General features: G+C 34.9%; 1 protein-coding gene across 5 annotated transcripts in view; it reads left to right on the forward strand.

Annotated features, from left to right (window-relative positions):
- Nucleotides 1-22,391, forward strand: part of CENPE (centromere protein E) — a 72,701-nt gene that overhangs the window by 44,035 nt on the left and 6,275 nt on the right. For 2 of the 5 annotated variants that reach the window (XM_082603686.1, XM_082603690.1), the window contains 11 exons: nucleotides 380-670; nucleotides 1,281-1,439; nucleotides 1,636-1,704; nucleotides 4,123-4,230; nucleotides 6,205-6,423; nucleotides 8,401-8,598; nucleotides 9,268-9,471; nucleotides 11,567-11,785; nucleotides 14,085-14,270; nucleotides 19,820-19,932; nucleotides 20,863-20,960. In XM_082603686.1, coding sequence (XP_082459812.1) covers nucleotides 380-670; nucleotides 1,281-1,439; nucleotides 1,636-1,704; nucleotides 4,123-4,230; nucleotides 6,205-6,423; nucleotides 8,401-8,598; nucleotides 9,268-9,471; nucleotides 11,567-11,785; nucleotides 14,085-14,270; nucleotides 19,820-19,932; nucleotides 20,863-20,960 — 1,864 coding nt within the window. The remainder of the gene's footprint in view (nucleotides 1-379; nucleotides 671-1,280; nucleotides 1,440-1,635; nucleotides 1,705-4,122; nucleotides 4,231-6,204; nucleotides 6,424-8,400; nucleotides 8,599-9,267; nucleotides 9,472-11,566; nucleotides 11,786-14,084; nucleotides 14,271-19,819; nucleotides 19,933-20,862; nucleotides 20,961-22,391) is intronic. The other 3 variants (XM_082603687.1, XM_082603688.1, XM_082603689.1) reach the window with 3 other exon arrangements.

Raw genomic sequence — 22,391 nt, forward strand, 5'->3', positions numbered from 1 at the left:
GATAAATACATTGTGATTTATAAGTTTAAAAGCAGGCAAACTGATCTGGGATGAAAAAGGTCAGAATAGTGGTTTGTTCTAGGAGGGGCACATAGGAACCTTATGGTAAGGTAAGTAAATGTTCTGTATTAATTCTGAGTTGTATTTTAATCTGAGTTGTAGTTACACAGCTGTATACATAAGTCAAGAATAGTTGAGCCATATACACCTAAGATTAGTGTGTAGTTATATAAATTATACCACAAAAAGAAGTAAATCCTGTATGGAATTACACAGAATATTAATGAGTGACATGGGAAAACTGTCTTAATCAGCTTAGAAACTATTCTTTATCCTTCCCTAAGAAACCATCTAATCCTAACGTTACGATTATCTTAAGGTCCAAGAACTTAAAGCAAATGAACATCAACTTTTTAAGTTAAAAGAAGAGGTTAGTGAGACACAGAAAAAAATGTGTGGCATAGAGCGACTGAAGAAAGAATTCAAGGCCCAAAGTTTAACTCTGGATAAAATAGAAATGGAGAACTTAAATTTGGCTCAGAAACTTCATGAAAACCTTGAAGAAATGAAATCTGTAATGAAAGAAAGAGATAACCTAAGGAGAGTAGAAGAGACTCTGAAACTGGAGAGGGACCTACTCAAGGCAGACCTGCAAGAAGCCATAGCTAGAGTGAGTTGTGCTCTTTCTTCCTGTCAAGTAAACATGTTTTTACTGCAAGAAGTTTGAAAATAAGTGATACTGTTGGTGAAAATTTGAATGTTATAACCTTTTAGGGAAGCAGTTTGATAATAGCATTTTAAAAATTATCAACATATATTTGCTACAGCAGTTTTGTAGAAATTCATCCTACCAGTATATTCACATATCTGGACAGAAATACAGCAGCATTCACTACAACATTGTTTGTGGTGAACAAAATCAGAAACAATCCAAGTATCTACCAGTAAGGCACTGGCTAAGTGGTGTTTGTCTGTATAGTGGAAAACTAAGCATAAAAATGGGACACTCTTTATGTGATACTGATTTAGAAAGATGTCCAAGTGGTATGAAATTTGAAAAATAAGTGGCAGAGTTCAGCGTGTGATAGGACTGCGATGGGTGAGGCTAGGGACAGGGACTTGGACTTTATGTCCTTCTGTACTGTTCTAATTTGGGGGTGGCATGGAGGTTGTTTTTAACTATGAACATGTGTTTTTTAAGATTTTGTTTAACTAGTTCATTGTTAAAAAAAGGTAATGTGCCTTTATATCATATTTCTCAATTTCTTCTAATAACAAAGGATCTGGAAACACAAGAGCAACTAAAAATTGCCCATATGCATTTGAAAGAACACCAAGAAACTATTGATAAATTCAGAGAGAGAGTTTCAGAAAAGACATCTCAGATTTCAAATATTCAGAAGGATTTAAATAAATCAAAAGACAAATTACTGAGAAAGGTATGTGTTGTTCTGTTCTTTGGGGGAATGACTGTGCCCAAAATTACTTATGGAATGAGAAAGGACATAGATACAGATATGTCAATATAGATATATATGTACATGTACTATACTATATGTACATGTACATAGACACTATTTTCCTTTCTTTAAGGAATTCTGTTTGCATTCTAACTTGTTTTATAATTATGTCAAGATACCAGAACTTCAGAGAAAAGAGCTTCAACTTCTTAGAATGGAAGATGTCAATAAAACTCATAAAAAAGTGAGTGAAATGGAACAGTTGAAGAAGCAATTTGAGGCCCAAAATTTATCTGTGCAAAATGTGACAATGGATAACTTATACTTGACCAAGAAACTATGAAAGCCTTGAAGAAATAAGAATTGTAGCTAAGGAAAGAGATGAGCTAAAGAGAATAAGAGTCTCTCAAAATGGAAAGAGACCAATTAAGAGAAACATTGAGAGAAATGATAGCTAGAGTGAGTTCAGAATCTTCCCCTATCTAGTAACTATAAGAATCAAGCTTTCTTGGAAAGGGTAACAGTGTTTTGTTTTATATTTCCTGGAAACGTCTACAGACAGTAAAGGATAATGAGGGAAACTTTTTTTTTTTTTTTTTTTACGGTACGCGGGCCTCTCACTGTTGTGGCCTCTCCCGTTGTGGAGCACAGGCTCCGGACGCACAGGCTCCGCGGCCATGGCTCATGGGCCCAGCCGCTCTGCGACATGTGGGATCTTCCCGGACCGGGGAACGAACCCATATCCCCTGCATCGGCAAGCAGACTCTCAACCACTGCGCCACCAGGGAAGCCCGAGGGAAACTATTAATTATAATTTTTCACACAAATAGAAAATAGTGTTAAAAGAAGCCAAAACGATGTTATTCAGATATTACCACTTTTTTTTTTTTGGTAAGAACATTTTTTTTAATTGAAGTATAGTTGATGTACAATATTATATGTTACAGGTGTACAATATAGTGATCCACGATTTTTAAAGGTTATACTCCATTTATAGTTATTATAAAATATTGTCTATTCCCCATGTTGTGCAGTATATCCGGGTAGCTTATTTAATACATAATAGTTTGTACCTCTTAATCCCCTACCCCTATATTGTCCCTTCCCCCTTCCGTCTCCCCACTGGTAACCACTGGCTTGTTCTCTATATCTGTGAGTCTGCTTCTTTTTTGTTATATTCATAGTTTATTATATTTTTTAGATTCCACATGTAAGTGATATCATACAGTATTTGTCTTTCTCTGTCTGACTTATTTCACTTAGCATATTACCCTAGAAGTCCATCCATGTTGTTGCAAATGGGAAATTTTCATTCTTTTCTATGGCTGAGTAGTATTCCATTGTGTATGTGTATGTGTGTGTATATATATATATATATATATATATATATATATATATATATATATATATATATACCACATCTTCTTTATATGTTCATCTGTTGATGGACACTTGGGTTGCTTCGATATCTGGGCAATTGTAAATAATGCTGCTATAAACATTAGGGTACATTTATCTTTTCGAATTAATGTTTTTGTTTTTCAGAAAATACCTTTTTTTTTTTTTTAACTTTTTATTTTCTATTGGGGTATAGCCGATTAACAATGTTGTGATACTTTCAGGTGCACAGCAAAGGGACTCAGCCATACATGTGCATGTATCCATTCTCCCCCAAACTCCCCTCCCAATTCTTTAGTTTTAAGAAAAAAATTGTTAAATAAAGCAGACTATTTTCTTCAGTGTAATTTTTAAAGGGGTTTTTAAACCAGGAAATAACATTATTCTCAGTGGAGAAATATTTGTAAAAGATTAAATATCTCATTTCTCTACCTCTACACGATAGAGTTTTAAACATAGGCTCTTGTTAGTGAAGTTAGAAGGAAGAAAAGCAAGATGAGTATAAAAAAGGAAGTTCTACTAATATTTATAGATATTCAGAATCACATATCTTAAAGAACTGAACTGAATCCCTCTATAAAATTCAGACAAATAAATTGTATGAAATCTATAAAAATCTTATTTTCATATTTCATTCTCATGTTCATCATTATCTCATAGTAAAGAAATAATAAAATGGAAAGCAATACCATTTGTAATCTCAGTAGAAATTTCAGACAGTTGGAAATCATCTTTATGTGGGCTCTAACTAAATTTATAGGCTTAATTCATTCAACAAATATTTATTGAATAATGTTTTATTTTGCACTTTTAATCAGAAATACAAAATATAAACAGGATATGAATTTTCTGTTCCAAGGTGCTGGAAAGAATATATGAACAGGGCTTGGAACACCATAGGTAGTATACTTGATTTTGCTAGCATATATGAGTTGGCAGCAGTGATTCTAAGACAGAGATTTGTAAGAGTAGGAACCAGAGATATATCTAAAATCCAATTCGCAACTATAGATAGTAAAGCAACAAATCCTATCTTCAAAAAATATGTGGTTTTCCCACTTTTTCCAATGAGTTGAGGTCACTCAGCATAAGACTTAGTGTTACTGTTATTCATTTTCTGAGCATTTTTAACATTGCTTTTGAGTTACATGTGTGATATTTAATTCCATTATTGAAAAGATAAAAATGTAATCAAAGTATATGATTAGACATTATATGTTAATATAGTTATAGCTGAAGCCTTGTTTATTTCTTTGTATCAAAGCAGAATCAACAGAACCACGAAGAGGTAGTAAAATATGAAAAAAAATTACTGTGTGATGGAAACCAACACCTTATAGACAGCCTGAGAGAAAAGTGCTTCAGGATAAAAGTAAGTGCTCTCCTGTTAATATTACAAATGATTATTTGTAATACCCTTCCAAAGGCCTAATGTGGAATGAATAGATAATGCTCAATATTTTTCTAAACTTTATAATCTAGTACAAATATGTATATGTGTACATATATACGTGCATACACCACACACAGAAAACAAAGGAGTTTGTGATTTTCAGGCCTCACTGGAAAGGTGATGTTTGAGCAAACACCTGAAAAAAGTAAAGGATCAAGCCACACAGGTATACAGGGGAAGAGTAGTATAAGCAGAGGGAACAGCAAGTAGAAAGCTTCTGAGACAGAAGCCTGCCTGGTGGGTTCCAGGAACATCAAGAAGGAGGATAGCCAGTTAGAAGTGAGGTCAGGAGTTAATGGGGAAGAGGCAGGCTGTGGGGCCTTAAGCGGACTTTGGGTTTTACTGTGAGTAAGATGGAGAATCCCTTGGACAATTTTGAGTACAGAGAGACATGATCTGAGTTACATTTTAAAGGAATGTTTTTGAAAATGTGTGGAAGCAGGAGGACCATTTGAAAGACTAATTTCAGTAGCCCAGGCAAAGGTAATGGTGGCTCAGCCCAAAGAGGTAGCAGCGGAACTGGTGAGAAGTGTTCGAATTCTGAATACATATTGAGGGTAAAGCCAACAGGATTTACTCTCACCCCTATTAGAATGCAAAGTCCCTAAAAACTTTTTTGTGTTGGTTATGGCTATATCACTTAGAAAAATTCCTGACAGGTATCAGCATTCAGTACGTATTTCTTAAAAGTGCAAATGAATGACCATACAGTGCTGTTCCATGCCATAATGTGATTCATTCTAAGACTAAAGGAAGAATCCCCCCTCCAACATCCCACATTAATGAACATCTATCTAGCTTTTCCTTAAATTATAAAAAAGAGAGCTTGTTGTTGTCAGAAGCCCCTTCTATAATTTAACACCCTGAACTAAACATGTTATTTATTACATGACTGTAACAACTTGAACTTAATCTGTTCTTCCACCTGTACTCTGACCAAGGGGTCACTTGCCTAGCCTCTCGTCATTTGTGTTGATGGGCCTAGGCTCATTGAGTGCCTTCCACATGCAGGCACTGTACTAGGTGCTTTACTTCATGAGATGGGTTTTATTGTTCCATTTATAAACAAACAAACTGAGGCTCAGAGAGGAAGTTTAGTGGTTACCCAAGGTCACATAGGTAGTAAATTAGTAGACTCAGGATTTGAAACCAGGTCTGACAAAGTAAAACTTGGGCATAGAAGTATTTTTACAAATATAATTTTATTTCCTTTAAACTATAATGTCTATGTATTTTATAGATTGCATAGATATAGATATTATTTAATATTTGATCCCCTAGAAAACTTTGTGGCAATTATTGTGGTCTTCATTTTGTAGTGGTGAAAATGACTCAATGTTTCCCCAGTCAGCAAGTGGCAGAGCTAGAACCTGAACACAAACTCTGATCAAAGGTTAGAAAACTTGGATTCTAGGCAGATAATAGAAATATGTGAAGAGGCTCCACCAAGTTGACATATAACTAGTTTGATTCTTAGTCACCTATCTGCTCACTTACACTTCCTTCTGTACATAGAAGCCAGCATTCAGCCTTGAGCTACAATACATACTAGATTGAATTCACTCACATTTCTCTTCAGACTTTGTAAATAAATGCTCCTTCAAATCATGGATGTTCAAGAGACCAAAAGAAAATGCAGCAAAATGATAACAATGGTTGCTTCTGGTTTTCTTTGTTATATTTGTTTAAATTCTTTTAAATTTCCACAATAATTTCTATAATCCAAAATCAACAATAAGAGTTCGCTTTTGTTTATAAACATGAAGGTCGTAATTTATTTTTCTCCTACAAAAAGTATTAAAGAATTAAGTTTTGTTGCAATTCTAGGGCTGAGACTATTTCTTATTAAATTAGAGTGAATTGGTAAATTGAATAAATTCTAATTTTCTTTAGGAGCTTCTTAAGAGATACTCAGAGATGGATAATCATTATGAGTGCTTAAATAGATTGTCTCTTGACTTGAAGAAGGAAATCGAAACACAAAAAGAGCTCTCAATTAGAGTAAAAGCAAACCTCTCACTTCCATGTCCACAAAGCAAGCAAATTCAAAAACTTCTCACTGCAAACCAAAGATGTTCCATGGAATTTCATAGAGTCATGAAGAAACTTCAGGTACCATCTTTTTTAGTAATATCTTTGTAAATATCATTATAAATTTCCATTACAAACTTTAGTGTTTAAGTCCTGCTTTGAGAGTTGACATATTTGTTATTTAGTATATTTACAACTGAATTAAAGATTATTTGGGTCTAAGAACAGTGTGTGCAAGTCCTCAGTGCACCTAGGACCTGTTTATTCAACAAAACCTGAGCTTTGCCTATGGGCCTAAACACTGTCCAGGTGTTCAGGAGACAAGTATGAATAACATCTCAAGGATCTCATAGTGAGTTAGGCAGACATATAAACAGGTAATAAGTGTAGTGAAAGAAGTACGTTTAGATTATATGACATACCAGATAAAAAGTTAAAGAAGATAAGACTGTAGTAGAAGACAGACTCAAATGATAAAGCTTGGAGTTCATTTTGTAAATGAGGCAGAGCCATTGGACAGTTATTTTAAGGTGGTGGCTGTAGCATGATCAGATTTTCATTTTAGATACTTCACTGCAGACAAAGAAGAAGTGAGTTTGTGGAGGATAAGCCTAGTGGCAGAGAGAGGAGATAAGAGACAGTTGCAGTGGTCCAGATGAGCTATGGTGAGCGACTCTACTGCTAAGGAAGGATTCATAGGAATGGAGAGGACAGACGAGATTAAAGAAACATTTGGCAGCTTAACATAGTAGTTCCTGTGATTGGTGGTGGAGGTATGGGAGAGAAGTTTAGACTGAGTCCCAGGATTTGGGCTTAGCCAGGTTTGTGGAGAGTGGTACCATTAACTGAGATAGAGAGGGAAAAGAGATTAGGTGTTTAGTTTGAGATGTTTTGAGGTAGAGAGAGATACCTAAGACAGAATGTCTAAGAAGGGAGACCAAGCAGGCATTTAGTCAAGAGTCTGAGGCTTGTCAGGAGAAAAGTCAGGACTAAAGATAAAGATTTGGTATTCATATAGATGGTAGATTGCACAACATGTGTAAGGTCGCCCAGAAAACATAAGAGAGGAATAAGAGTTGGGGGATAAGTTCGGATAAGATCCGAACTCCAGAAAAGATAGTTCTCCAAGAGACAGTAGCAGAAAAGAGCAACTCATGGGTTCAAGGTTAGAAAAGTGAAAGTGACAGGAAAGAGTCAAGCAACAGTGCTATTACTTAAGTCAGTGGAGGAGAGTACCTCAAAGATGAAGTAATCAAGAGTGGCAGATGCTTCAGTCAGCTAGAATGTGGACTGAAGAGATCTCCTCAATTTGTTGATCATAGAGCTCACTGGTGACATCTGTCAGAGCAGTTTTAGTTGAGTAGTTAAGGAAAAGGCCAAATTATAAGAGTTAAGGAATGGTGGGTGTTAAGGAAGTAGGGAGCTGGTATCTGCCCTTCCTAGGTAAATTGCCCCTTACGCCCTGATATTCTTCCACAAACCCTGGCAATCAGATATCCAGAACTTATTGAGGAGATCCGTGAAGCATATGGCATTCAAATTATTGTCACCTTAAAGCCACACATCTAAATATGCTTGACAAGTAAATCTGGGGACATGTCATACCCATTTTGGTTACCCAATCGAGGTAGGCAGAAGATGTTGAAAATGAATCTCAGGTATCTAGCTGGGACCTGGGTGATTGATGACATAATTAACCAAAAGGCGGGTAAACAGGCAAAGGTGGGTTTCTAGGGAAAGGAATCATGTGCATTTTATTTATTTTTTATTTTTTTTTCATTTTAAATCTATTGAATTTGAGGTAACTGTAGGACAGCCATGAGGTATATCCAGGGGCAAGTCAGAAATATGGAACTAGATGGAGGCCTGGAAGTTATTCTCCCAAGTTGCTGAGAAGAGAAAATTGGGGATAGAGAGAGGCTCTTTCCTTCTCCCTCACTTACCAGAGGATATAGATAATAAGAGATGCCATCCTGCCTCATAGTCTCAGGGGTTTAAAACTTCATCTAAATGTGGTACAAGTTTCATTTCCCAATTTGTTTAATGTTTTTCTGCAAGTATGTGTTAAGCCATGTTACAAAGATAAAGGAAGAACAACATGAATCCATCAATAAACTTGAAGTGGCTTTTATTGATGAAGTGGAAAAGCAAAATGAACTGCTAATTAAAATACGGCACCTTCAACAAGATTATGATGTACCGCCCAAAGAACTAAGGGACCTCAAATTGAGCCAGAGTATGGATCTGCATATTAAGGTACAATTTGTTTAAAATGGGTTTAATTAGATTTCAAGCCTTTTTATCAAGTAGAAAAGTACCTTTTCATATGTTTAGAGTCATTTTTATTTACCAAAAATTAAAAGTCAGTTGCAGAATGACAGCTGGTCAGATGTAAAGAGTGCCAAGTAATAGTCTAACCTCCTTTCAGAACCCCAAAGATACAGAAAATAGATGTAATATCATCAAGTGGGAATTCATGGAACCCCAGAATAAGTTTCCGAATGCCTTCTAAAACTTCCTAGATCTGTGACTGGGAGTCAGAAACATTTTTCATACAACAACTCTGCATGAAGTGTCCTGCTCCCTCTCAGCAGTATGAGGCTGGCATTCAATTCCCAAAACCATGTACAGCCTGTTTTATGCACAGAAAAACTACATCCAGAAACAATTCATATTTTGTGATTATTAGTCACAGTTTTATAGTTTTGAGGGATTTTAATTCTAACATGCAGATTTGTAGACGTGCCTCCATTAGGCTATACACTAAAATTTTTTTATCAAATAACTAAAGTTTTAAATTAGAATTATATTTACAGTACTTCAAAATATTAAGAATAAGAGTTCAATAAGGTGTTTTCCCCTTTTTATGATATTTAGATTAAAACTTTTCTAATGTTCATGTGATTCAATGCTTATTTTTCTCAGGAAATTCTCAAGGATTTTTCAGAAAGTGATTGCCATAGCATAGAGACTGAATTTCAGCAAGTACTAAGTAATAGAAAAGAAATGACCCAGTTTTTGGAAGAGTGGTTGAATGCTCGTTTTGATATAGAAAAGCTTAAAAATGGCATCCAGAAAGAAACTGATAGTATTTTTCAAGTGAATAACTTCTATAATAACAAAATAATTGTAAGTAGTAATTTTCTTGTGCTACCTCATTTTTTTTGTTGTTGTCTGCTTTAATTTTTATACTTCATTTGTAAAAATACTTAGAGCAACTTAATTTTAAGTATTTTCTTAAAATTTATTTGTATATGCTTTGTGAAAAAAAAATTGACTATGTAAAACATCTTCTGCCTCTAATGTATTATGCTTCCTTAGAATAATTAAATATATATTTATACTTGTAAAGAAGATAACAAAATCTTGGTGTGTAGTAATCAGTTTGTTACACACAGATTTGGAATCTGTGGAATCCGGAATCCTCTTGCGATTCTCCTCTTTCTTTTCTCACTTCTCACTGCTTCTGTAGGAATTGAGCCTTTTCCCCAAGTAGGCTCAGACAAGGTGAGGCATGAGCCTGTTTCAGGGCTACAGGCAGCAACTGTAGGAAAGCCCTGGACAAGCCTAGCCAGCTGCGTTATTAATAAGGCCTCACTCACATGCTTTTTGTCTCAGCGGTGTCACTGTCACATGCCCTGATCCTTCAACTTTGATGTTCAAAAATGTGGTTTGTAATCATTGTTCCCAAGGTGATCAGCCCTAGTGGACAGATTCATAAGAACCAACATTGCTTACGACCAGTTTATTAATTTGTTTTACTTTCCACTGATCAGAATATTCATTCTACTTTCTGAAGTAATCCCTATCTCATATACCTAGTAAAATATGCAGTAATCAGAAAGTTGCTTGTTATTATATGTAATTGGAACAAAGAGACCTGGATTAATATTACAGCTTTTAATATTGGTTTTATATTCCTATGTTTGGGTAGTTATTTCCAGACAAAGAATTTAACTTCATCTGGAAACTAAAATCACATTGAAATATAGATAATGTTTAAAAAAAAATGTTTTCCTGTGGCTAGATTGTTCATCCATTTGTTGAATACCCCAAGCAAAATAGTAAATGAGCTTTTTAAAAAAAAAAAAAAGTCCACAGTCAATGGAGATAAGCATAACTGATGTTTGGATAAGATAATTTCCATATAATTCCATGTTGTTCTGTAATGTTGAGGGCCCAGTTGTGATTAGAAAGTAGAGATTCCTTCAACAAGGTCCTACTGTTTAGCACAGGGAACTATACTCAATATTTTGTAATAACCTATAAGGGAAAAGAATATGAAAAAGAAGATACATATGTATGTATAACTGAATCACTTTGCTGTACACCTGAAACTAACACAACATTGTAAATCAATTATACTTCAATAAAAAGGAAAAGAAAGTAGGGACTCCTGCTGTGGGTATCAGCATGGATCAGCATGGATATGTGGCTTCTTCCAGCACCCTGAAAGAAGGAACTGGTAATTCTGTATGGTGAGAGGTCCATAGTCTAGAGCCATGGAGGGTCCAGGATGCCAGCAAGAACACAGCTAATTTAGGATCCAAGTCTGACAGAATTGCCATAAAACCACAAAGAAATTTATAGGTAAGACCAATAAGGCATCCATGATGAGAGCAAAAAAAGTACATCCCTTAGGAATTAGGAAGTAAAAAGATGATATGACTAATTTCAGAGTTAGTTAGGCTTTGATGTAAAAGAAGACATTGGTTGATCATTATTCCCTACACAGAAATACAAGGTTTTCAGATTAATTACCAAAAGTCAGTGAATGATTTTCCCTGGAACCACTGAGGTTTGGAATGAAAATAGCTTGTTGTTAAGTTTATTGGTTATGCTCTGCTATTAGATATCAGTTAATGTTTATATATGACATGATATGTGTCATAACATACATAATAACTTTAACCTGCACAATTCTTCAGATTCTTCTTCATACATTAGTACTGATCTAATAAGGTAAGATTATCATCTTGCAAATCAACACGAATGCTCCCCAGCCTTTATTCTTTTATTCTCATCACCAACATCCAACATCGTTTGAAATTTCAGGACCTGACGCAAACCACAAAGAATGTTCACATTCTATTAAAGTGCTGTTCTGGAATATCCTGAATAATTTTGGCATATGCCTTGTCCTAGAAATCTATTATTTTCATAGTGGGTTTTTTTTTAATGTAATTCATCTTAGAGCTATAATGGTGTTTTTACTATCCAATAGGCTATAATGAATGAATCAACAGAATTCGAAGAAAGAAATGCCACCATAGCCAAAGAATGGGAACATGATCTGAAATCAATGAGAGAGAACAATGAAAAACTGTTTAAAATCTACCAAACTTTGAAGATCTCCCTGACCTCTGGTGCCCTTGTTAATCCTACTACACAAGACAATAAGAATCTTCGTGTTACATCAAGAACTACACAACAAGCCACAGAGGTATGTACTTTCTTATGTTTTTCAATTTGCAACTTCATCAAAGACTTAAAAATGCATTTAACATCTTATATAACATTTATATATAACATGTCTTATATAACACTTCAGAGCAAAATTATAGTATTGAGTGTGTTAAGGAACATGGACCATCTTTGTGTCCATGTGATGGGCTTGTTTTGGTTTTTTTTTTTGCGGTATGCGGGCCTCTCACTGTAGCGGCCTCTCCTGTTGCGGAGCACAGGCTCTGGACGCGCAGGCTCATGGTCCCAGCCGCTCCGCGGCATGTGGAATCTTCCCAGACCAGGGCACGAACCCCTGTCCCCTGCATCAGCAGGCGGACTCTCAACCACTGCGCCACCAGGGAAGCCCAGGTTTGTTTTTAAATATAGTTCTATCGTGGCTATCACTCAACTAATTATGAAGCTAGACATTATATAAGAACTTCCCTTTGGATTATAAAACAGAAGTAACTCATAGCTTAATTTGATTACTAGATACAGACACTTAAAGTATTATTACCATACAGTGTAAGTTTCCTAAATCATGTGACTTTCTATTAAAATATAATCTGTGTCTGTATACAGAACTAGTTTAGGGGGAAAGAGCAATTTAGTTTTTCTCTAATTATCATCAGTGTCTTTCATACTGGTTAGTGTTATAATCAAGATCAAAATGGAAGAGGCCAAAAATATAACAAATTTCTTAAGCAGATTAACCTGTGTCCAAGAATCAGTATGTTATTTGAATAATTCAGTTACTTTATTAACTACCCTTACGTGGGACTCTGTAAAGCAAACATGCTATTTTATTTTGTTAGCACACAAAATGACTTAGTAGGGCACCCAAGAGTGTATATAACTTATACACTTATACACTTATATAACTTATAACTTATCATTTTTACCAAAATAAATACTTATAATAAAATATCAACCACTAGTTTAATCATTACCAGTGGAAACTAGAAGGTCACTAGTATACAATTGATTGATTTGCCGCACTACACTACCTCAGTCAGCTGGCAGAGATAAAATAGCAGAAATTTGAAACCCATCTACCAAAGCAATAAGATAAAGAAGCAGAGGGAGATTACGTCTTTAGTGACCCAGGAAGTGCCCTATCAGATAAGAAATAATATGCCATTAGTTTGGTAACTATGCCAAATTTGAGTAATTTGGTAATGATACAGGAATAGATAACTAGAGTAGCTTGGTAATGATGCAGAAATAGGTAAACAGAGCATTGGAACAGAACAGAGTTCAGCAGCATACTCAGATAAGTATGAGAATTTAGTATATGATAATGGTAACAGTCAGCTCAGTGGGGAAAAGACGATTTACTTAATGTTTGTTTCAGAGCAACGACCTAGCTATCTGGGGGAAGAGTCTGGATTTCTACCCCACTCATGAAACAAAAATAAATTCTGAGTAGGTCAAAAAACACATTTTCCAGGAAAACCTGCATATATATGTATGTGAATAATCTTATAAATATGAACAAATTCAGGTATTTAAATTCCAGTATTTTTGTACTTGGAAAAAACTGGAAATAACCTAAGTGTTCATTAGTGGATGATCTCCGTGAAACAAGATGTATGTATCCATGAAAACAGATATGAGAGATCTATATGTATCGATAATGGAAAGATCTGAAAAATATATTATTAGATTTTTTTTAAAATGCAGAACTATATATTTAGTATACTATATATTTAGTAACTATATATTTATTTCCTACTGTGTGTATGACTGTTTTCATGAACTGAATATTCACTTACGCTTAGATACACATAGGAAACTTCTGGAAGGATACACCTGAAAGAGTTTAGTCATTGCTTCATTCAGGGTCAGCTAGGGTTCTGAGGTGGGGAAACTTACTCTTCATCAAATGCCTCTGAATTTTTCCATATGCTTGTATTTTTCAAGTTAAAAAGTAGGTAATAAAAATAAAGGAAAAGACATGTATTACTTTAAAAAGCTAATTATCAAATGTACTTTCTCTAAGTGGTGTTAATTTAAAATGTGAGTACCTATTTAATATGCTTGGCACCATGCTAACTAGTTAATAAACACTAAACCTTATAATGTAAAATGTGGGCATTTTTTAATCCAAAAGACATCAGCTTATAAATAAAAAGAAATACATGTGTAAATTGAGTGACATTGGCTTCTCTTCTTTTCTATCCTTTGTTAGTGAAATCTGTGAAAATTAATTCCTATATATGATTATTTTTGTCTTAAACTTATATACTGTGACTCTGTCTATATGGCAGACCTTAAACGTGTACTTTTTCTAATAGAAAACTCAAGAGCTGGAAACGTCACTCCATGAAGCTAAAGAAAGCGCTATGCATGAGGAAGGCAAGATTATAAAGATGCAGAAAGAACTTGAGATGACTAATGACATAATAAAAAAACTTCAAGGGCAAGTTAATGAATCAAATGATTGCCTTGAAAAAACAAAAGAAATGATCCAAGTACTTCAGGTAATTTAACAAACTCATTTTATAAATAAAAGGGTTTGTTTGGTTGTTGTTTTTTTTTTCTTTTACTGTTGAATTTGACAGATAATCTAGGACTCAACTTTTACTTCAACTTCCTATTATTTATGAATATCTGAAGTTCAGTACTCAAACTTTTAAAAAGCAAGTGACAACTTAGAAATGAAATGCAGGAGTATATCTTCATTCAATATAATGATTTTTATCTTCCTAGAAAAATTATTTTTAAGAGATATAAATATTATTCTTTATAGTTTAAAATGTATATATTTTTATTTTTTAAAAAAAGGCTTGCTATCTAAATATTTAACATTCTTTATTAGATAAGTGCATTTTAAAATTCTCTTTTCTTCTGCTTAATCCCTTGTTATTGAGTCCCAGCCTTTCGGCTGACTCTGACCTATTTTCTTTATAAAGAGCAGTAGTATAAATCTTTTTGACCATGAATGCCATTACACAGTTTGCACCCTCATTCATCATATCCTTACCACTCCCTTTTGTTTTAGCCCAGCCACTTCTCACACTTCTGCTACTCGAGTCCAGCCCTAATAAGTGTTTGTGCTATTCCTGCTCCAATGTCTCTTCATTGCAGTTAAAATTAGGAATAAGTCAAGGATGTCTGTTCTTTCCATTATTTAACATTGTTCTAAAAATTCTGATTCATTCAGTGAGACATGAAACAGAGAGGCAAGAGAAAATAATCTCAGTTTTGTTTTTCAACAATTGTTGGTATAGCTAAAAACCAAGAAAATCAACTGTGAGGCGTTAGAATTTTTGATAGTAATTTTTTAATATTTCAAATAATTAAATGACCACATTTTTATTCTTCCAACAAATATTTTTGGGTACCTGCTGTGTATTGGTCATTGTTCTAGATGCCATGTATACAGCAATGGGAAAAAAAATAGAAGTTTCTCTCTTCCTTTAAGGAGTTTATGTTCTTGTTCAGGAAGACAGAAAATAATGAAGTATATATGTGTGTCAAATGGTGAAAAGTGCAATGGAAAAAAATTAATCCAGACAAGGGTACATGGATACTGAGTGAGAGTTGGGGTATAAGGGAAAGAGATGTGACTTTATAAAAGGGCATTGAGGAGAGCCACACCTTTAAGGTGACATGAAGTGATGGGGTGAGTGATGTGGTAGGGAAAGGGCCTTCTAGGCAAAGGACATAGCAAACACAAAGGCTTCAACACAGAAACAGTCTAGACATATTTAAGAAACCACAAGAAAGCCATTGTCTCCTGAGCAGAGTGAGCAAGAGAATAGAGGTGGGAAATAAGGTGAGAAGTAGCAGAGAATCAACTCATAAAGGGTCTTGCAGACTACTTTGGTTTTTATTCTGGGTGAGATGGGAAATCATCAGAGGATTTTGGCTAAAGGATATTATGGTCTTACTTAATTTTTTAAAAATTGCTCTTTGAAGATAGAATACAGAAGGGTGCGTTAGTGTGACATGCTAGCTGCTACAGCAAAGGGAACCAAAAATGCAATGGCTCAAATAAGATGGAAGGTTATTTCTCTAACTCATATAAAAGCGTGAATTCCAGGTTGGGGGATGGCTTCATTCCACATGATCAATCAGAGGCCCACATTTCTCCCATCTTGTTTCTCTGTCACGCCCTTGGGTGCTGTTTTCATCTTAGTGGTTAAAGCCAGGTTGTAAGCTGTCCATGCTTGGGCTAACAAGAAAGGGACAAGATGGAGAAGCTAAAATATCTTAAAATCTCTACTCTCAAAGGCTCTAGCCCAGAAGTGGCACACATCTCTTCCTCTCATATTTCTTGGAGTCGGAGATGATTTCCCTAGTTTTTGGCCTGAGCAACTGGAAAAAGGACTTGCCGTTTATGGAGATAGAAAAGACTGCCAGAAGAGCAAGTTTGAAAACGTGGGAGCAGACTCAGAGTTCAGTGTTGAGCACGTTGAATTTGAACTGCCTACTGGGGACACCCAAGCTGAGATATGAGATATGTCTTAGGCAGTTGGATATGTGAGTCTGAGAGAGAGAGAGAGAGAGATCTAAACTTGAGGTGTAAGTTTGGGGAATTGTCAGCATATAAAAGTCATGAGACTAGATGGGAGCATGAACATATGGAGAAGAGATGTGGAGTAATTAAAAGATACTGAGATGGAGCAGGCGTGAGTAAGAGAGAAAGGGGCAGGTGGGGGGCAAGAGAGAGTGGTTCTAATTTCCTCATATAAGTGAAGAAAGGGCATAAAGAAAGAGGGAGTGAGCAGCAAACTTCACATTCAGTATAGATTGATACCTATATTATGGAGAGACAAGTATCTTTACTGCATACCAGAAGTAACCATTTAGATAATATAGCGGGGTCTGGGGGGGCTTGTACAGCACCCTTGGGGAAAGAAAGCAAAATACAGGGTATCCATAAAAACCTTTGTACAGTCTGAATTTTTGAAAAATTTGTTTCTGTGTATTATATAAATATTCTATGAAATACAATCTTTTGCATGTAACTCAAGAGTTGGCATAATAAAAAAATAAAAAACTATTTACCACTATTTGAAAATACCTATCCAATATAATGTAGGGTTTATTAATGGAATATGGAAGAAAGTAGTTTGAACAAATGAATCATTAACAATTTCATTTAAATCTTTATATTTTTCCTGTGTTGTATCTTTACAAATTGTTTATGTCAAATAGCAGTGAATTTGTTAAAAATTTCAACGGCACTAGAACTTTATGGACATCCTACACAATAGGAAAAAAATCTTATAATGGCCACAGAATCTAAAATAAAGTGTTTGAAGAGTAAACAAAAGATGAGGAAAACATATATGAAAGGAACAACAGAATTTCAAAGAGTAATATAGGAGAACGTGTGGTTTAAGATTTGAAACTTGCCATTTCCTGTTTTGGAACCTAAATACTGTACATCCATCAGTTTTTCCCAAATTAATTTCTAAATTTGATGTAATTTAATTCATACTCCCAAAGGAATTCTTTTTCTGGTAGAACAAGGAAAGTTTCTTAACAGAATCCATCTAAAATATAGATGATAAATAGATCATGTTAACTAAAAATTATACTTTCAGTTTATTAGAAAAACTATTTAAGGTGATCGGTATGTCTTGAGTTCAGCTTCCATCACATGCCAAACGTCTGAAATATGGAATTCTTATTGTCTTTCATTTCTAAGGCAGTATTTCCAATTTTGATTTTTTTTTACGTAAGAATTATTTTAAACAATGTTGTGTATGACTAATTTATTTCATTATATTGTGGTAAAAAGTTACTGTAACTTCTGCACTTGTAGAATATGTTTAAAATTTTTTTTGATATCATAAATGGATAATTGTTTTTGGAGTTCTTTGAATTTTTAAAACAGTATATAGACAAATAGATCAATGGAATAGAATAGAGGGCACAGAAATAGACCCACACAAATATAGTCAACTGATCTTTGACAAAAGAGCAAAGGCAATTCAGTGGTTCAGTGGAAAAGGATAATCTTATCAACTAATGGTGCTGGACCAATTGCACATTCACAAGAGAAAAAACAAGGCTTGACACAGACCTTACACATTTCACAAAAATTAACTCAATTGATCATAAACCTAATTATAAAACACAGAACTAGGAAACTCCTAGAAGATAAGATAGGAGAAAAACTAGCTGACCTTGGGTTTGGCAATGACTATTTTAGACACAACACCAAGAACACGATCCGTGAAAGAAAAAATTGATAAGTTGGACTTCATTTAAATTAAAAACATTAGCCCTGTGAAAGGCAAACCATAGATTGGGAGAAAAATGTTTGTAAAACATATCTGATAAAGGACTGTTATCTAGAATATACAAAGTACTCTTAAAACTAAATATAATAAGAGAACAAACAACCCGATTAAAAAACAGGCCACAAATCTGAATAGACACCCCACCAAAGAAGACAGACACATGGCAAATAAACATAAGAAAAGATGCTCAATATCATGTTATTACAGAATTGAAAATCAAAATGACAAGAATAACACTACATACCTATGGTATCTCAAAATACCGTAACAGCCAAAATTCAAAACACTGACAACACTTAATGCTGGTGAGGATGTGGAGCAACAGGAATACTCAGTCATCATGGCAGAATGCAAATAGTACAGCTACTTCAGAGGAAACTTTGGCAGTTTCTTAGGAAACTGACACCATTTCAGCCAGACACATGCCCAGGGAGTCCCTGATATCAGTGTCTGGTCCAGAAGGCCTGGGTATTGAACTGGTGCTCTGACTGAGCAAACAGTGGGTTCATCTGACCCAGTCATCAACCTCCTTAAGCTGAGCATCTGTCATTTTTAGAAGCTTTGCATCTTTTTAGTCTTTGCTAGTCATTGTGTGTGTACAGATGTTTTTATAGGGGTTGGAGTGGGAAAGCCTAGAGGAATAGAGAGCTCTCTGGGTTCCTATTTAGATGGGTTTATTTTTGTATTCAATATCTAATAGTATTCCACTGTGTGGCTGTGGTACAGCAATAAAAAGAGCAATTTATTCAGCAGTAATAAGAAGTGAGCTCTCAAGCCACAGAAAGACATGGAGGAATCTTAAATGTGTATTGTTAATTAAAATAAACCAATCCGAAAAGGCTACATACTGGATGATTCCAGCCATATGACATTCTGGAAAAGGCAAAACTAGGGAAACAGTAAAAAGTTCAGTAATTGCCAACAGTTTAAGGGGAGGGAGGGAAGGATGGATAGGTGGAGTGCAGGGGGTTTTTAAGGCAGTGAAACTATTCTGTATGGTAGAGTAATGATGAACACACGTCATTATACAAGTGTTAAAACCCATAGAATATACAATACAAACAATAAACCCTAATGTAAACTATGAACTTTAGTTAATAGTGACGTATCAATATTGGCTCATCATTTGTAAAAAATATACCACATTAATATGTTATGTTATAACAGGAGAGTTGGGGCAGGGGGAGGGTACAGTTTATGGGAACTCTGTGTACTCTCTGCTCAATTTTTCCATAAGCCTAAAATTACTTTGAAAATGAAATCTATTCATTAAAAAAAAAGATTTATATATGGATTTTTTTTCTCTGAGTAGAAAGTAGGTATATCACTGGATTGAACCATCTGACTACAAAATATCCTCAACAATGCTACATAATACTTTGTGCCTTAAATTCAGTTCTAGTTTGATATTTATATTGCTGTTCTGACATCTTTTTCTTTCATTTTCCTGATTAACCTTCATCTGCCCATTTCATTGTTTTCAACCTTTGTTTCATTTGTTTAGGTAGATTTTTTTAATTGGGAAAAAAATTGTTCTAAGAAACTAAAGTTATATGTTCTCTAAGTATGTATTAGCTTCCAAGAGCTTCAAATTATACTTCACATCATATATCTATTTGTTATTCATTTCAGTGTTAAAATTTGTGCCTTCCTTGCTTTTTGATATATTTGAAGATTGCTGTTTTAAAATGTTTCTACCAGATCAAGGCAGTTAACAACTCTTCAGAACTGCTCTAAAATTATTTTATTTTTCTTTTCTCTAAAAAATTTAGGACAAAGTTGCTTTAGGAGCTAAGCCCTATAAAGAAGAAATTGAAGAGCTCAAAACAAAGCTGGTGAAAATAGACCTAGAGAAGATGAAAAATGCCAAGGATTTTGAAAAGGAGTATGTCTTTGCCTTAATTGAACATGACTTTAAAAGCTTAAATTTCCTTTCAAAACTATATAAATTTCTTTGCATTAGTTAACTTTTTTAAATATATGAAAATATTGTTATTGCTTTTAAAAAAAATAAATACAAACATTCACAGATTTTAAATCTATTAAATTCTCATTACATATGCAAAGTTTTTAAAATAAGCACAATTCTGATTACTAACACACTATGTCTTTGGAAGCTTCTTGCTCAATCATATTTAAATAGCTTTAAAATATCCTTTTTATGCTTGAAAGTAAATGTTAAGAACCTGTGGTGTATTTAGCAGTTTGACTAAGGTCTCTGTTGGTTCTCTTAATTTTATGTGTTCTTCCCATTGTGTTTTTATGAAAAAGTTGTAATTCCTTTTAAATTATAATACCTAATACCCAAGAGCATATCCTCTTTTTACTGATTTATTTATATATAGTACTATATACGTAATAGCATGCCTCAAGTTCTTTGTGGTATAGCATAATGAAAAGAACATTAGCCAGTGTCAGGGAAACTAAATTAGAAATATGTTGTAATTGTTGTACCTTCAAGATATTTCTAGGACCTCATGGTAACAGACCAATTATTTATTTTATGGTGCCCCCAGATATAATTTTACACAATATCTGGTTAATAGCTATTGGGCTTCCAGAAATTTAAAAAGAATTGATTTCTCAATGTTAAAAAAAAATTGCTGCTGCAACCAAACAGAATACTTCCAATTTAGTGGTGTTATAGCTGTGAGGTGCATGATATCAGGAGGGTATCATGAGGGCTCATCTACTGCTACCAGGACATTGTGTTCATGTGATGTGTTGTCTTAGAAAATTCTTGACAGCAGTTGTGTTTATTCCTTCATTAAAAATTAGTTTCTGGGCTTTTACATATTCCTCTTGTTCTTAATAGAATCTCTTCGACAAAAGCCACAGTGGAATATCAAAAAGAAGTTATAAGGCTGTTGAGAGAAAATCTTAGAAGAAATCAACAGGCCCAAGATACCTCAAGTAAGTAGAAAATGCTGATATTTCCCGATCTTTCCATTTTACTTCAATACACTTACATATTTTGAAGACTGCTATTATAGGTATGATAGTCAAAAATAAAGCTAAGTTAATCACTGATTTAGAAAGAATTTTTTATTTTTTTGGCTGTGTTGGGTCTTCGTTGCTGCATGCCGGTTTTTCTCTGGTTGCAGTGCGCGGGCTACTCATTGCGGTGGTTTCTGTTGTTGTGGAGCACGGGCTCTAGGCGCACGGGCTTCAGTAGTTGTGACACGTGGGCTCAGTAGCTGTGGTTAACAGGCTCTAGAGCGCAGGCTCAGTAGTTGTGGTGCACGGGCTTAGTTGCTCTGTGGCATGTGGGATCTTCCCAGACCAGGTCTCGAACCCATGTCCCCTGCATTGGCAGGTGGATTCTTAACCACTGTGCCACCAGGGAAGCCCCAAGAAAAGACTATTTTTAAAATGAATTCATTGGGCTCATTTTTATCCTGTGACATCTCTTTAGTTTACTGTAATCTTAACTGTCTATCCATTATAGATTTTTAGAAAATACAAATTTTACTTTTGCCTAATCAGATCTTCACCTATTAGTGAAGATATCTTCAGCACTGTAAAAGAATGACTTAACTATCAGGGTAGAAGTACACTTCCCAATAAAAATACAAGCACATGTCTTAATAGATTGTAACCATGTGCACAGTAAAAATATTATCAGTTCACAGTAAAAATAACTAGATATTATCCTACTTGTTCTTAATACTGAAAACATAGAGTTGATGCATACTTGCAAACTTTTTGAAATTTATCTTAGGAACAGTCTTCAAGTTTAAAGATCAAATTTCTGCATATATATCTCTCAAACTATACCTTTTTCTGTAGTTCTGTCTCTTATATTTCATTTGAAAAGAGAAAATGCTGAACAGTACTTGGGGCAGCTTTGTATAGTAAGACAAGCATTGAACTAGCAGTCAGGGACAGGCCTCTGAACTGATTGCCCTCACTTAAGGGCTGTGTGAAATCCTGAAGACAGTGTATTTAATAAGGATCAAACTAAAAGTTGTGTGTGCATGCACACTGAAAATTCTAAAGGTCAAGCAAATGTAAGATGATATTTGTGTATATTATTGTCCACTCATTTAAAAAAAAGAATTAGAGATAGTGTTAAAGATGATCACAGCTCCTATCTGGACAACTTCAAGGGATAAAAATAGAACTGAGGGGCTTCCCTGGTGGCGCAGTGGTTGAGAGTCCGCCTGCCGAGGCAGGGGACACGGGTTCGTGCCCCCGTCCGGGAAGATCCCACATGCCGCGGAGCAGCTGGGCCTGTGAGCCATGGCCGCTGAGCCTGCACGTCCGGAGGCTGTGCTCTGCAACGCAAGAAGCCACAACAGTGAGAGGCCCACATACCAAAAAAAAAAAAATTAGAACTGAGGA

The sequence above is a fragment of the Mesoplodon mirus genome (assembly GCF_964341445.2).
Source record: "Mesoplodon mirus genome assembly, chromosome: 2".
Classification (NCBI taxonomy): domain Eukaryota; kingdom Metazoa; phylum Chordata; class Mammalia; order Artiodactyla; family Ziphiidae; genus Mesoplodon; species Mesoplodon mirus.